This window comes from Mesoplodon densirostris, chromosome 2 (genome assembly GCF_025265405.1).
Source record: "Mesoplodon densirostris isolate mMesDen1 chromosome 2, mMesDen1 primary haplotype, whole genome shotgun sequence".
In the NCBI taxonomy this organism is placed as follows: Eukaryota; Metazoa; Chordata; class Mammalia; order Artiodactyla; family Ziphiidae; genus Mesoplodon; species Mesoplodon densirostris.
Genome location: NC_082662.1, coordinates 6,266,759 through 6,282,891, shown reverse-complemented (window position 1 = coordinate 6,282,891; position 16,133 = coordinate 6,266,759). Strand labels below are relative to the sequence as shown.

At 60.9% G+C, this 16,133-nt stretch overlaps 1 protein-coding gene across 5 annotated transcripts in view; it reads left to right on the top strand.

The window, feature by feature from the left end:
- Window positions 1–8,533, top strand: part of RERE (arginine-glutamic acid dipeptide repeats) — a 429,369-nt gene extending 420,836 nt beyond the window's left edge. For 4 of the 5 annotated variants that reach the window (XM_060088920.1, XM_060088919.1, XM_060088917.1 and 1 more), the window contains 8 exons: window positions 532–693; window positions 1,094–1,207; window positions 1,475–2,793; window positions 2,889–3,111; window positions 3,377–4,100; window positions 4,692–4,838; window positions 5,322–5,502; window positions 5,840–8,533. In XM_060088920.1, coding sequence (XP_059944903.1) covers window positions 532–693; window positions 1,094–1,207; window positions 1,475–2,793; window positions 2,889–3,111; window positions 3,377–4,100; window positions 4,692–4,838; window positions 5,322–5,502; window positions 5,840–5,873 — 2,904 coding nt within the window. In that variant the 3' untranslated portion in view covers window positions 5,874–8,533. The remainder of the gene's footprint in view (window positions 1–531; window positions 694–1,093; window positions 1,208–1,474; window positions 2,794–2,888; window positions 3,112–3,376; window positions 4,101–4,691; window positions 4,839–5,321; window positions 5,503–5,839) is intronic. The other variant, XM_060088918.1, reaches the window with a different exon arrangement.
- Window positions 8,534–16,133: the final 7,600 nt, after the last annotated feature.

Sequence of the window (16,133 nt, the reverse complement as noted above, 5' to 3'; positions counted from 1 at the left end):
GGCTTTGCAGAAACATGCTGAAGGCCTGGTGGTTTTAGGAGCTGAGCTGCATTATTTGACTGCTCATCTCTTTGGGTCACTTCCGTCCTGTCAGGTGAAATCAGCAAGTGTGTGTGTTTGGATCTGGTGGGAGGGGCGGGCAGTTAACGTGGAGCAAACAGAAAGGGTGAGGTGACTTCAGGTGTAACTGTCCCTCGGGGAACTCGCGGAGTAGGGCTGCCCTCCCGACTTCTGCCCTCAGGCAGGCTCGCCTCATTCAGGACAGTCCCTGGAGACGAGCGCTTCGGGTGTAAGCTGAGAATCGCCCTCTTTTCCATGTAAACCCGCCCGTTCACCCCCTCCTTTCTTCACCCCGTGGCGACCCCTGTGCAGCCAGGGACAGCCAGGGGTCCCCGTGGTTGGCCAGGGGCTGGGATTTGCCGCGAGGCTGTTGGTGGACCTGCTCTGGAGGCTCCTGCCTGGGAGCGGGGCTCAGGTGGCCGGTGTGGGAACTGGGGCCCAGTCTCACCAGCCTCCGGTTGGGGTGGACAGATGTCTACACTGCGCAGTGGTCGGAAGAAGCAGCCAGCCAGCCCTGATGGTCGCGCCTCGCCCATCAATGAAGACATCCGCTCCAGCGGCCGGAACTCCCCCAGCGCTGCCAGCACCTCCAGCAACGACAGTAAAGCAGAGACGGTGAAGAAGTCGGCCAAGGTGAGGTGCTGGGCCCACCCTCCCCTTGAAACCCGGGCTGCTTGAGTCGGTGCTCAGCTTCTCCGTGTCCCTCAGTCACTCGTGGAGCCTCCTGGGCACCATCAGTGCCTTGGCCTGGGGCCTGGAGAATGGGGGTCCATGCAGTTCCCAGCACAGACCTTTGGGGGCCACCTCTGCCTTGAGTTTCCCATCCCCAGATACTTGTTCCTTCCTGGGCCCACTGGCCTCTTCCAGAGCTTACTTGTTTTGGGGGATGGCGCGTGGCGTGCAGGGGGCCAGGTGTCAGCAAGCAGTTGACACACACACACACCCGCACCCCACCCCCCAACCCCCCCGCCCCGAGGCTGCCGGCCCATCCTCCCTCAGCCTGAGTCTCCTTTTGTGGGCTCTCCCGCCTCAGAAGGTGAAGGAGGAAGCCTCGTCCCCTCTCAAGAGCACCAAGCGCCAGCGGGAGAAGGTGGCCTCTGATACGGATGAGGCCGACAGGACCAGCTCCAAGAAGACAAAAACCCAGGTGAGATTTGTGGCTGAGCCACGCTGACTACAGCTGGAAGCTAATGTCCCTTGAGAAGCCCCAGCCCGGATTCTCGCTGGGCGGAGGTCGTGTCCCGTCTCCCAGGGAGGGGCCTAGAGAGCGGCCCCCGAGACTGGCCGGGTCCAGGCAGGACCCGTGGTCCCCGGAGCCGCGCGTGCTGCCTCATCTGCCAAACCTCACCGTGCGGCAGGGCAGAGGGCGCCCCAGCTCCCCCTAGAGCGTCCGCCCTCCTCTCTCTGGCCCTAGGAGATCAGTCGGCCCAACTCGCCGTCCGAAGGCGAGGGAGAGAGCTCGGACAGCCGCAGCGTCAATGATGAGGGCAGCAGTGACCCCAAAGACATCGACCAGGACAATCGTAGCACATCCCCCAGCATCCCCAGCCCCCAGGACAACGAGAGCGACTCCGACTCCTCGGCCCAGCAGCAGATGCTGCAGGCCCAGCCCCCGGCCTTGCAGGCTCCCAGTGGGGCCGCTCCAGCTCCCTCGTCGGCCGCGGCAGGGACTGCCCAGCCACCCACGCCAGGGCCCACGCCCACCGCCACCACCCCGTCGCAGGGCTCCCCGTCGACCTCCCAGCCCCCCACCCAGCCGCAGGCGTCCTCGGCTCCCGCTCCCCACGCCCACGTCCAGCAGGCGCCCGCCCTGCACGCACAGCGGCTGCCCTCACCGCACCCCCCGCTGCAGCCGCTGACCGGGCCGGCCGGTGCCACCCCCGGCCCGCCCCACCCCCAGCCCCCCCTGCACGGTCAGGGCCCGCCCGGCCCTCACGGCCTCCAGGCTGGGCCGCTGCTGCAGCACCCAGGCCCCCCGCAGCCCTTCGGCCTCCCTCCGCAGGCCTCCCAGGCGGCGGCCCACCCTCATGCCTCCCTGCAGCCGCCCGCCTCTCAGTCAGCGTTGCAGCCCCCGCAGCCCCCTCGGGAGCAGCCCCTGCCACCCGCGCCCTTGGCCATGCCCCACATCAAGCCCCCGCCCACCACACCCATCCCCCAGTTGCCGGCGCCCCAGGCCCACAAGCACACGCCTCACCTCTCGGGGCCCTCGCCCTTCTCCATGAACGCCAACCTCCCGCCCCCTCCGGCCCTGAAGCCCCTGAGCTCCCTGTCCACGCACCACCCGCCCTCGGCCCACCCCCCTCCCCTGCAGCTCATGCCCCAGAGCCAGCCTCTGCCCTCCTCCCCGGCCCAGCCCCCCGTGCTGACCCAGAGCCAGAGCCTGGCCCCTGCCTCCCACCCCCCCACGGGCCTCCACCCGGTCCCCCCCCAGCCCCCGTTTGCCCAGCACCCCTTTGCCCCTGCGGCCCCTCCTCCCATCACCCCTCCGACTTGCACCTCCACCTCCACCCCCCCGGCGGGGCCTGGCCCCTCGGCCCAGCCGCCCTGCTCTGCCCCCGTCGCTGCGGGAGGCAGCGTAGCTGGGGGGGCAGCCTGCCCGCTGCCCACCGTCCAGGTCAAGGAAGAGGCCCTGGACGAAGCTGAGGAGCCCGAGAGCCCCCCTCCCCCGCCTCGGAGCCCGTCCCCTGAGCCCACTGTGGTGGATACCCCCAGCCACGCCAGCCAGTCCGCCAGGTATTGGTCCCCGGGAACCAGGCACGTCTGGGGCAGGGACAGCTGGGCATCTGGGACCTCGGCAGGGACCCCAGTGAGACCCGGGGCTTTTTTAGGTTCTACAAACACCTGGACCGGGGTTACAACTCGTGTGCGCGGACAGACCTGTACTTCATGCCTCTGGCGGGGTCCAAGCTGGCCAAGAAGAGGGAGGAGGCCATCGAGAAGGCCAAGCGGGAGGCCGAGCAGAAGGCGCGAGAGGAGCGGGAGCGGGAGAAGGAGAAAGAGAAGGAGCGCGAGCGGGAGCGCGAGCGGGAGCGGGAGGCGGAGCGAGCGGCCGTGAGTCGGCGGGCAGCCTGCCCTGCGTGGAGGGCTCCCGAGGGCCGGTCCCCGCGCTCGCTTCGCGGGTGGGCCCTCTCGGCAGCCACCCGCGTTGCCTCTGTGTCCCAGATACGCGGACCCATCCGGGCCCTGGGTGCCCCGCCACTGCAGGGCCTGGACCTCGGCTGGGCCGGGTCCGGGTCTGGGTCTGGGGCACGGGGGGACCCAGTTGGCTGGGCCGGCGGCTGGGCGCGCCCAGCCCTCACGGCCTCTTTTTCTTTAGCAGAAGGCGTCCAGCTCGGCGCACGAAGGCCGCCTCGGCGACCCCCAGCTCGGGGGTCCCGGCCACATGCGGCCCTCCTTCGAGCCCCCGCCCACCACCATCGCGGCCGTGCCCCCGTACATCGGGCCCGACACGCCGGCCCTCCGGACTCTGAGCGAGTACGCCCGGCCCCACGTCATGTCGCCCACCAACCGTAACCACCCCTTCTACGTGCCCCTCAACCCCACCGACCCGCTGCTGGCCTACCACATGCCCGGCCTCTACAACGTCGACCCCACCATCCGCGAGCGGGAGCTCCGGGAACGCGAGATCCGGGAGCGCGAGATCCGGGAGCGCGAGCTGCGGGAGCGGATGAAGCCGGGCTTCGAGGTGAAGCCCCCGGAGCTGGACCCACTGCACCCGGCCGCCAACCCCATGGAGCACTTCGCCCGGCACGGCGCCCTCACCATCCCCCCCGCCGCCGGCCCCCACCCTTTCGCGTCTTTCCACCCTGGCCTGAACCCCTTGGAGAGGGAGAGACTGGCCCTGGCGGGCCCCCAGCTGCGGCCCGAAATGAGCTACCCGGACAGACTGGCGGCCGAGCGCATCCACGCCGAGCGCATGGCCTCGCTGACCAGCGACCCCCTGGCGCGGCTGCAGATGTTCAACGTGACCCCGCACCACCACCAGCACTCCCACATCCACTCGCACCTCCACCTCCACCAGCAGGACCCCCTCCACCAAGGTGGGGACTCCAGGGAGCCAAGGGCAGAGGACATGCGGGGGGCGCGGCCGGGAGGTCTGTGGAGGGCGGGGCTTAGTGAGCCCCCGTCCGGCAGCGCCTGCTCTGTTGGCTGCCTTCGGGTCCTGTGGCTGAAGGGCTCGGGAGGCAGCCCTGGGGAGGGTGCCAGTCCAGCCGAGCTGGGAGGGGGGACGCTGGCTGGGGCAGGGCTGGAGCGGCCCTGGGGTTCCTGTGGACCTGAAGGCACAGGGGGGCCTGGGGCAGTCGGCCAGGCGGGATCTGCTGATCCAGGGTCCTGGGCGAAACGAGGATGGGGAGGCTTTGCCTGCGGGCGCACTGAGAAGGAGGGGGGGAGGGGGAGGAAAGTCGTGGCCAGCTCTTCACTTTGCGGCCCTCCAGAGCTCCGCTGTAGGGACGGGGAGGCCGCGGAGGGCTACAGCTACTTTGGGTCGGGGTTGCTGGCGGCCCTGGTGACCAGAAGCCAGCCGTGGAGAGGAGCAGGTCCCTGGGAGTTGCCGCCAACGAGGGCAAACGGCGAGAGGCCCCCCCAGAGCCCTGCGCCGCCTGCATGTGCACTTCTGCCCCTTTTCCTAGGTTCAGCAGGCCCAGTTCACCCGCTGGTTGACCCCCTGACCGCTGGCCCGCACCTGGCTCGCTTTCCCTACCCCCCTGGCACCCTCCCCAGCCCTCTGCTTGGACAGCCCCCCCACGAGCACGAGATGCTTCGCCATCCAGTTTTTGGTAAGAGCGCGCCTGGGGAAGGGGTGGGGTCCAGGGCAGAGCTGGGGGGGGTGGTCTGCCGCAGCGTCCCCGTTCGTTCATGTATTCGTGTATTCAGCACATACCTCTTGAGTGTTGGGAGGCTCCTTGGGAACAAGGCAGGCAGACTCCTGTCCCCAGGGAGCCGGGGGTCAGGGGTGTAAACGTATATCAGGAGCCGGGACGATGGTGGGCAGGGAAGAGATAGCGGAGTGCCGAACTCAGAGGAGGGCTGAGGGCAGGCCTCTGTGAGGACCAGTCAGTAGGCTGAGGAGGACGGGGCCCAGGGCCAGGGGGTCCGGGAGCTGCACTTCTCTCTTGCGGGTGGGTGGGGGCTCTGCTCCGGTGCTGCCTGCCGGTGAGGTGGCTTCTTGCCCGTCCCCTTGGGAGGCTCCCTCCTGACCCGAGCTCCTTGCCAGCCTCATCCTGGCCTTTCTGTCTCAGAGGCTGTTCTGTGTTTGGCAGGCACCCCCTACCCCCGAGACCTGCCTGGGGCCATCCCACCCCCCATGTCGGCGGCCCACCAGCTGCAGGCCATGCACGCCCAGTCGGCAGAGCTGCAGAGACTGGCCATGGAGCAGCAGTGGCTGCACGGACACCCGCACATGCATGGTGGCCACCTCCCAAGTCAGGAAGATTATTACAGGTGAGGTGGGAGGGGCTGTGAGGGAGGCCAGGCTCCCACCTCCCCGACCTGTGGGTCCCCGACCCCCTCCCGCCCCTCCCGGCTGCACCCACACTCCGCCCACCCCCCCACCCCCCCACCCCCCCGTGTCGACAAGCGCCGGACTCTTCCCCCTCGCCCCACCCCCACCCCCAGCCCGGCCTCTTGGGCCTGCTGTGGAGCCGTCTTGAGGAGGGGAGACAGGGCGGGAGTCAGCGGTGTGGAGGCTGCCCCGGGCATCTGGGCCCTCCAGCTGCAGGCCTACCCAGGCCTGACGCTGATAACTTTTTCCTTTTTTTTTTCCACCCCCTCTTTCCAGTCGACTGAAGAAGGAAGGTGACAAGCAGTTATAAGTTATTTATTTGTTAACGCTGGCTGTGGAAACCCCAATTCTTGGGGGAGAAACAGGACTTTTTACATACAATAGGAGCTGCAAAAGCAAAAAGAATATCTTCTAAAGATTTCTTTATATATTTAAAACCCCACAACTAAAAACGTATCAGCATACTAGTGTTCGTTTGTAGAGAGGATTCCTTGAGACTGGTTTGGGTCTCCCTGCATGACAGTCCCCCAGAAACTTAGTGAGGCCTGGACTGGACTGAACATTCAGAAAACTCCCCTGCAATCTTGGGGTTTGGCTTTAGTTTTCTTTTCCTTCCTTGATTTCTTCAGTAGGTGCTAGAATCCAGTTCACACCCTTCACTGTGCGTGCAGACACACTCAGCCGCGTGTGTTCCAAAACCCACAAGGTTTGCAGATAGGCAGCGTATGAGTTTGGAATCCAAGAGCTGTAATTTTTAAAAAATCTTTTATTTTAATACATTGTAGGAAATCTTCATAATTTGAGGAAGTTTTGCGCATGGCTTTTTACGTCTGTAAATAAATTTTAGAACAGCCTTTTTTTTCTTCCACAAACTACTATTCTGATCTATTTTTTCCAGCCATGTCACTAATTGTGAATTCCTACCAGCTGTTGACAGAATACAGAGTTGATTTTTTAATAAAAAGTTATATATAATTATCCCTTTAATTAAAGGGAACAGATGGGCGTTACTAGTTACAAACGGGCAAAAGCTTGGGACTAGGTTTGGGCACAGCAGGGAGCAGCCAGGGGTTTGCAGGGACAGTGTTACAAACCGTTTCTTTGTTGTGCTGCTTTGGTTTTCACTTCTGTCTGTTCCCAGCTTGTGCTTTGCCAGCGGTGCAGACATCTGTTAGCTTGAACCTCTCATCTTGCACCAGGAGCGTAGGAGTTAAATGTCCCCCATTCTGTCTCTGAGGGATCGAAAGCACATGTTTCTGTGTGTCTGATTGTAGATTTCCTTATAGATTTCTCTGCACACGCATTTGATTGTTCTGAATGAACTGCCTTTTTTAATACTTGGACAATTTCGTAAACAAAACATTTTAGAAAATCCAAGGAAACGATTCCCTGTAAGTCACTCAGCACATATGCTTGCCAAAGGGATCTGTTAGAAATCTGCTTTTTCGTGCGTGTCATCATTTGGATCTTCTTGTGGTGAGGCCAGGCTGTCCTTGCCCCAGCCCGAGGCTACTTTGGAGTGAGGGAGATCCCGGAGTTGGTCCGGCTGTGGGTGGTGGCCTGTGTGCTACCCCAGGAACAGGGACCCACGTCGGACAGGGAGATACCTGGCGTCCAGCTCTTCCTCCTGGAAGCAGGACGGGGGTCACAGCCGTGGACGTGGAGTGAGAGGCAGCTCCACCTGGGGGCAGGTGGCCCAGAGAGCCCACCTTGGCTTTCTGAGTTGCCCCGTGCTGCACTTTCTCCAGAGCAGAGGGTGGGGAAGTTGGGAGGACCTTCTGCACCTGTTGATCACGCTTTCTGCCAGGACGTGACCTTTTCTGTTCCTCTTCTCTCAGCCTCTCGGGGGCTCTTTCTGCCGTGGTGCGCGGAGTTCCCGCCTGGGGGTCAGTGGATGTGGAGCGCGTCCAGGACCGGAGCCACAGAGGGGGCGGGACAAGAGGCTGGCGCTTTGACCCAGAAACCAGCAGGCGATAGCTCAGATTCAGGTTCCGGATTCACACTTGCCTCGGGCATTTCCAGTGTCCACTAAAGCCACGTTCGGTTTCCGTTGGGACAGATAGAGGATGGTTTTGTCTGTTGAAAATGTTCGTAGGTTTTTTCTTTCGTTTTCTCTCATTCCATTTCTGCCTTAACTTTAGCTCCTTGGGGGGAGGCAAGCTCAGATGAACACTTTGTCATCGCTTGAGTGGCCGCGTTGGCCAGGGGCGTTTGTGTCCCCGGGGCTAGTGACGTGCCATCAGGGCGGGCTCCGCTCTGCGGCCTCCGCGCCTCTGAGCCGGGCCCCTTCCTGCTGGACTCGGGCCGCTCCTGCTGCCCCGGCTCCTGCACGGAAGCCCCCGCCTGCTTTCCTCCCTTTGGGTGGAACGCGACGCCTCCCGCTCAGTTATCCTCCTTTTTCTCCTCTCTCTCTCTCTCTCTCTCTCTCTTTCTCTCGTCCATTTCCAAAGAAGAGAGAGAGCTGAAGTACTTGGAAGTCTGTACTTGAAAACTGTCTGAAGGCGTTTTCTCCTTAGGTTTTGGTTTTCTCCCCACGTCCCCAGGTGAAGCACTGAGATTCTTCCATTTAAAAACCCACAACCCGAAACCCTCACCTGGTCAACTGCAGCGTGTGTCGGAGGCCCCAGACCTTCACGGTGTCTTTGAAGCCCGACCCCTTGGTCTCCTTTTGGGTTTCCTCCGTTCGTTTGGAGTTGTTTTGCTTTTCCGTGTTTTATGTGTATCTTGTTCACTGTCGTCGGGTTTGAGCTTCACTTCGCTGCGGCAGCAGCAGAGCGGAGTGTACATTCTGATTTGCTACGTTTATATATATCTTGAAGCTAAATGTATATATGAGTAGTTTGCCATGAGATAACACAGTGTAAACAGAGTAGACACCCAGAAATTGTGACTTCTGTGTTCTCTCCATTTGAGTATTTTGTAATTTTTTTGAAATATTTGTGGACATAAATAAAAACAAGCTACACTACAGCGGCTGTGTGTTCTCCGGTGGACTGCGTCTCATCCCTGCGGTGGGCGGGGGAGGCGTATTGGCCGTTGTCCTGACCTGGGTCCCCCCGGGTGCGGAGGGGCAGGGGGATGGTTTGGTTCTCTGCGTTGCCAACACACTGCTTACCCTCCAAAACAGCTTCCAGAGAGCCCCGTCTGCACTGTCTGGGGGGAAGGGGCTCTCTGGCGGGTACACCGCCCTCGGGGGGAGGCTTCAACCTGCTGACTCGGGACAGTCAGGATGTGCAGTGGCTCCCCAGGCAGTGGGCATTCAGTGCCCATCCGTGGGCATGGATGAGTGGGCATTCATCAGCGGGGGTGATGGCGTTGGGACCAGAACACCCCCTCCTCACCCCTGTCGTTCGTCCCGCACCTCTAATTTGTGGGCACCCTCCAAGGTGCGTGGGCCTGTGGCTCCTTCTCTGCTGAGGAGAGGTCTGAGCCACCAGCCAGGACAGTGACCTCCCGCCCCTGGCCGTGCCTCCTGCCTGTCCCCTCTCTGCCTCTCGCCGAGGCCTGCCGGTACCCCCAGCCCGCCTTCAGCAGCTGGAGGTGCCCTCCAGGTTGAGGATGTCTCCAAGCCCCATGGGGGAATCTTGCCCAGTGACAGCGCACCGGGTCACCTGCAGGGTGTGCGTGTGGCCACGAGGGGGCAGCAGTCACCAGGTTGGGTTCGGGGCGTTTCCTGAAGCTTCAAGACTGTCGTTGGAAATTTATATGCCCGCCTCTATCTGGGATCTGGCTGTGATGATGGAGCATGAGCAACCCCGAGTGCTCATTGTTAGTAAACGGCCCTCAAACCAGCCGGGGTCCGACCGCCTTGTGGCGAAGGCCTCGGGAACGGCACGTGTTGGGCACCACCTAATTTAGGGCATGAGAAAGCTTTGCCAACCAGAAGGGCCCAGGTGGCATACCCATCAATGGCCCTAGAGACACTTCCGTGCCTTCCAACAGCAGGAGCCCTGCTGGGCAGTTTGGGTAGCTGGGGGAACAAAGTGAGGGCCCTGCAGGCGCCATGGGCGGCACACGTGACTGTCGTCACGGGTCACGGATGAGAAGGTGGGATGGGGCAGCGGGGTGAGTGGGTGGAATCCAGGTGCCACCTCTGCTGGTCTCTTTTTTTCTTTTTTTAAATTTTTAGTGGAATATAGTTGCTTCACGATGTTGTATTAGTTTCTGCCGTACAGCAAAGTGAATCTGCTGTGCATATACATATCTCCCCTCTTATTTGGATTTCCTTCACATTTAGGTCACCACAGAGCCCTGAATAGAGTTCCCTGAGCTGTACAGTAGGACCTTATTAGTTATCTGTGTTATACATGGTGTCAGTAGTGTATAGGGCTGTCTTGTATGTAGACCGTGCTCTTTATGAAGCTGAAGTTTTCAGTAGGTATAGATTTACAAAGTAGAAATTTAAAGGTTGGATGATAAGACATCAGTGTCTGTAAATGGAGACGTAGATTTATGCCTCAGAAAAGACCCTCATCAGAGCTGCACAGGTTGTAGTAGATTGTCAGATGTGGACACCTGTGGCCATTGTCCCCACCCTGCCGTGCACCCATTCAGAGGCAGAGGGCCTGCTGCAACGGACGAACCTGCCGGATTCGTGAGCCCGAGAGGAAGGGTCTGATGTCTCACAGCTGTGCCCCCAGCCAGGGTCTCGGCTCTGTTGCTGCCCAGACAAGCTGGCCCCGAGTGCCCCTTGGCCCTGTGGGTGGACGGACCCTCGGCCTGGGCACGGTGGCTCAGCCCCTCTGGTTCCCTGCAGCGTGGACTCAGAAAGTGGCACTTGGCAGGGCTGGGTTCACGGCTGCCATGTGGGTCCTTGTCCGTGGTAAGTTCAGGTGAATGGGGCACGTCACTTAGGCACCACCTGGGTAAGTCAAGGCCACTTATCTGCAGGGCGAGGATACACAGCAGAGAGATCAGCAATGACCTTCCGAGAAGACATCAAATTCCAGGGCTGCGTGCACAGCTGTGCAGTCGTGGACACCAAATAGCTGCTGAGGGAGGGCCAGGGCCGCGTGCTTCTGCCTGGACACACTCGGGCACCCTGCATCCGAGCCGCGAGCCCTTTGCCAACCTCAGGCCTTACGATCCCTGCTCTGCCCACACGGCGAGACCCAGGGAGGTGGGAGGGCACCAACACGGACCCCCGATACCACCCTCAGCCTCTCCCGGCTAACCCAGTCGCTGCAGGCGTGTTCCTGAAGTCAGATCTATGGAACCAAAACAGGACCGGTTACCCAGACACCCGGGGTCAAGCGAAGGGGCCCCAAGACCAGTGTGTGGGTCTGTCCTGCACTGGAGCCCTGAGCAGGTCCTTCCCAGGGGCCTGTGGGGACACTGAGGGATGGGGGCCCTCGGCCTCCCTGCCCCCTCCCAGGGAGGGTCAGCCAGATGAGCCTGCGGGGTAGGCAGCCGCTGCACGTGGCCGTCCAGCTGTGCTCGTTGCGGCTACAGGCTCAGTGGTCCGTCACTGGAGTCCTGGCGCTCAGGGTTGGGCCTGGCGGGGCTACAGTTACCGTTGTTGTGGACGGAGCAGCCCAGCCTTTCCCCTGGGACTCGCCCGCCCTCACTGGGTTCTCTGTCCTGCGTTGTGGGCCCTCGGGGGCTCAGTATCCGAGGGGTCCTTTCCCTGGGTCTTCGCAGGGCTCTCAGCTGCTTCAGCAAGATTCCCCGCCGTGTGTAATTGTTTCTTCTTGGTCTCTCGGGGCCCCCAGGCTGAAGAAGCTGCCCCTGCATCGCCCCGACCCAGCTCTCTGCTTCCACGGGCACCCCGCTGCCCTCCTACCCCGGCACCTCGTTCCTGGACCACGTTCCAGCATGGCGGGACGCGTGTGCTCCTTTCATGTTTGCTGGATGAATTAACAGGCCCCGCAGAGGAAGTTGCCTTGGTGCACTGTCCCAAGTGTGCTGCTGAGTTACAGGCACGGACGAGCAGCTAGAAGTGCCTTTAGCCCCATCTGGGGATCAGGCTCCTCTGCTGTGGCTCCTGGAGTGACCCCTCCCTCCCCTTCAATTTTCTTAGTCCTGCGCCCTATCCCACCCCCAGTCCCCAGCTATGCCCGCTCCAGGATCTCACAGCCCCTCTGGCTCCAGTCCTGGGCAAAGAGTTTTAGGTGAGGAGGGGACAGCCGCTTTACGGCCGTGACCTCCGGTGAACCCCTTGGGTGTGGACAGCCAGTGCCGCGAATGAGATTAAAAATAGCACTTTAGGGCACGTCCCTGGTGGTGCAGTGGTTAAGAATCCGCCTGCCGATGCAGGGGACACATGCCGCAGAGCAACTAAGCCCGCGCACCACAACTACTGAGCCCGCGTGCTGCAACCGCTGAAGCCCACGCCCCTAGAGCCCGTGCTCCGCAACGAAAAGTAGACCCCGCTCGACGCAACTAGAGAAAAGCCCGCGTGCAGCAACGAAGACCCACCGCAGCCAAGAAAAAAAAATCACTTTAATAAAGGCACTTCTTAGTAGCCCCTTTTGGCCCAGGGAGGATCCCTGAGGCCGGCAGACTGTCTTAGGGCCAGTTTCTTCTGTGTACCTGACCACTGCTTGTCACTCCCAGGTCCCCTCCACTCCCCTTATTCGTTGCACGGGCTCTGCTGCAGGTCCTGCCCCAGAGCAGATGTGAAACTCGGTCCCCGCTGACATATCCAGTCCTGGCCACCAGGTGGCAGTGTCTCCAAAGCCCAGGCGCCATCCCTCTGTGTCCACCAGCCCGCTCCCCCCACACCCCCACCCCGCGACGTCTGCAGCTGAGGCTGCAGAGAACAGTCAGGGTTCTCCCAGCCCCCGACCCCACCCCACGGCTGAGACGATCAGGGGAGAGGCGTGTATTTTGCAAAAGAACTGATGTTTCCTAGAGGCAGGGAGCCGGGGGGTGGGTTGGAGATGAAGGGGCGGGGTGTTCTGGGCAAAGGGCAACTGGAACAGGTCATGGCTGGAGCAGGGGCGGGCGATGGCCGAGAAGGGGGCTGGGGGCTGCAGGTGGGGTTGGGTGGGCACAGCCCAGGCGTGGATGTCACAGTGAGGGACAGGCGCTCTCGCCCCTGTGCTAGCTCGTACACAGCAGGCCCTTGGTAAATCTTCAAGGGGACCCACGACACACCCTCAGCCCGGATGATTTCCAAGCATCGTGGCCCCAGGATCCCCCAGCCCTGAAAAGTCCCCCTGAGCTACTGCTGCCCTGGGTGACCCGAGTGTGCCCCCAACGCAGGACACCTGCTCCTGTCCTCCAAGTCTTCCAGCAGGAGGCTTCTCAGTGCTCTCGACCTCCCAGCCAGGAAGAGGGCACAGCACACAAACACACCTGAGAGCAGGAAGAAGCCGGGGCGCTTCTGCCTGTTCTGGCAGATCCCAGGGAAGCCAGCTCCGTTCCCTAGAAACCTGTGGCCCGGTGTGATGGGTGTGGGGACACCTCCTCACCCAGGCCCCATATCCCAGCCCATGGTCCGGGGCTCGTCCACAGCCTCGGAAGCCAGAAATCAACACGATGATGGCTGTGGTTTCACCCTGGGTTCTCAGTGCCATGGATAATGTGGCTCAGGGGCCAGCGTGCTCCCTCCAGAGGAGCCTCAAGGAACAGGGTTGACCTTCAAGTTCACGGAAGGGAAGGTCAGGTGTGGATTCAAGATGCGTGGCATGGTCCTTGTCTTGTTTTCAGTGGTCTTTGTTTTAGTCTCATCCCGGGACCACAGAGCAAAGGTCTCCCTCCCTGTCCTCTGTCACGGATGGAACCCCGTGCTCTCTCGGGGCGGACGTCCAGGGAGCAAGACCCAGGAGGCCACGGCCAGGCAGGAGGGTGGGCAGCCAAGGCCACGGGAAGGGCCCGGGGGGCTCAGAGGCAGGTCGGGGCTCAGACTTGTGGGGCAGGCACTTGACCCTGTGGGAGCTGGGCTAGCACTTAGTGCTCATCTCAGGGCCCAGGCCCTCCTTCCCAGCAGAGGGAGGAGATGTACTTAGCCCCCCATGGGCGAGCGGTGGTCCCTCTCATCACCATCATCACGGCTCGAGTTTTAAGTCAAGAGAGTGGTTCTCTGAGATGTGGAAATCAAGCGGCTGTGGCTCTTGGCGAGTCCCCGGCCTCCTGGCTTGGATCCTGGGTTGTGTCCACGGTCACCTGCTGCAGACAGACCGGAAGGTCAGGGCAGGTTTTTGGAGCCGGCCTGATGCTCTGCTCAGCCCACTGGTCCCGAACAGCGCCTGACTCAGAGTGGATTCTTAGGAAAGAGAGGCTGACGACAACCCTTCCCTCGTGAGAAAGGGTTCTTCGTTTACTTAGAAAGTTCTAGGAAGAGTGCCCAGGGTTCGGCAAGCCAAGAGTGAGAAGGGAGCCTCCCATTGCTCATCTTTCTTGCAGATTGGATGATTCTAGGCAAAAACAGCCCAGGCCAAGGACAGCCATGCAACACCACGTTTTCTAGAAAATCCAAAGGTCTTCTAAAGCAATATAAATGTGGGGAGAATGAGTCTGGGGTCCCAGAGAAAGCATGGGACTTAAGGAGGCCCGAAGGGGCTGTGTGATTTTATAAAAAGTCGCCGAACCTCTCTGTGCTTCACCTACACATAGGGCGGGGATGATGAGACAAGACCTGCCTCGCTTACCTGGTGACCACGAAGGGTAAAATGACATGATGTTTACCCAGTGAGTCCATGGGGAAAGGCCTCACTGATCTCAAGCAGGGTGGGCTGCTCAGAGGAGGTGGAGTTTTAGACGGATCTTAGTCGATGAATCGGAAATCGATGGGCAGGAAAGAGGTAGGACCTCACCCACGGGAAGAGCATGAGCTCAGACAGAGAGTCTGTCTATGGTTGAAGAGGGCTGGGTGGCTGCAGCTGCACAGAGGGTGGTGGCCTCGGGGAGATGGGTGGGGCCCAGGTTGGGCGTGAGTAGCTTAGACCTGGTTTCTTAGGCCCTGGGGAGCTATGGAAGGCGCTAAGAGGGAGGAGAGGGGCTCAGACCTGTTTACAGCTCCCCCAGCACAGGGTGGAAGATGGACGGTGAGGGCAGACTGGAGACCGGCTCGTGGACCAGGGAGGGGGTGGGGAGGAAGGGCCTGGACCCCAGGGACCCCACGGGAGCCCCCTCAGCTCCAGGAGGGCAGCAGACAGTGGCTGAAGCGGGTCTGGGGGAAGCGTGGACGAGGTGAGAAAGCTGTGGCCCCTGTGGGGAGGTGGCCAAAGTCCCCTGCAGAGGGTTGTGGTTTTTGCACCCAACTCTCCCTAACTGGTCAGGACAAGACGGTGGGACACATTAGCTGCCCATAAACCAGACTCTCCTCAGGGGCTGGCAAGGGGCCAGGACCCCTGTTGTTTGTTTGGGCCTTCTGGTCAGTGTGTCCTGTGTGGCCCCCAAACATCGGGACTGTGCAGTGAGGGTATGAGTGATCAGGGCCCAGTGCAGCGGGTACGAGGGTGACTGGGCACACCCCTCCCTGCTCGGCGTGTACAGTATGGGGAAAGGACCCACCCGGGTGCATCAGGAAGTGGCCCAGCCAGCTTGCAGTGTCTACTGATGGGAGATGGTGAGAAGCCCTGTGGCGAAGGATCTCGACACCCGCAAGAAGTCGGAGGCTCATCCAGGTCCATAAACAAGCACTGGAAGATGGTGGGCACGGGTGGGCGGGTAAAGTCCAAGGGCAGGATGGGCGTTCACCAGGGGCATCGGCTTCACCTTCTGCAGTTCCCACCTTACGGGGCATTTCACAATCTGAGCTTTTGGTCCCTTGAACACACCAACCCCATTCTCCCTGGAACAGCTCTCTCCCGACCCCGTCACCCACCCTCCTACCCTGCTCGTATTCTTCCCAGCACCTGGCAGCATTCTCAGGCCTAGAAATCAATGTATTGTCTGTCTCTCCTCCTGTCACATCAGCTCCATGAGGGCAGAGGCTTGTTGCTCACAGTTGGGTCCCCAGCACCTACCACTGCCTGCCACTCCCAGGGCACTGGATGAGTATCTGTAGGGTGGATGGATGGATGGATGGATGGATGGGAGAATGAATGAATGAATAAATGAGTGACTGAATGGGTGTGAGGTCTTCTGACCCAAAAGCATTGTCTGCTCTAACTCTATTCTGGGAAGCAGTGTACAGTTAGACAGGCTCTCTGCACACCAGCACTGTGGACATTTGGGGCCAGATCATTCTTTACTGTGTGTGGTCATCCTGCCCACTGTAGGGTGTTTACAGCCTCCCAGGCAGCAGCAAAGTTGTGACAACCCAAAATATCTTCAGATGTTGCCAGGTGTCTTCGGGGCAGGGGGTAGGGGTGGGAGGCAGGGTGCAAAGCTGCTGCTGGTAATATATATATATATATATATATATATATGTGCATAAATGATACAGCCCCCTGCCCAAGTCCCCATGGCGAGTGGCCCAATCCCCAGGTGACCTCTCACCCCTCAGGGAGCCACACTGGAAACCGTAGGCTTTGCTGCTGCCGTTTATTGATTTACCACATATTTACATCCCATCAGGAAACCTGTCACGCCTCCATCCACCAGGGCCCTGTGGGTTTCCGCCGGCCGGCCTGCTCCCAACCCAGGCCCAGGCTCGAGGCCGAAGCCACAACTCTGGACG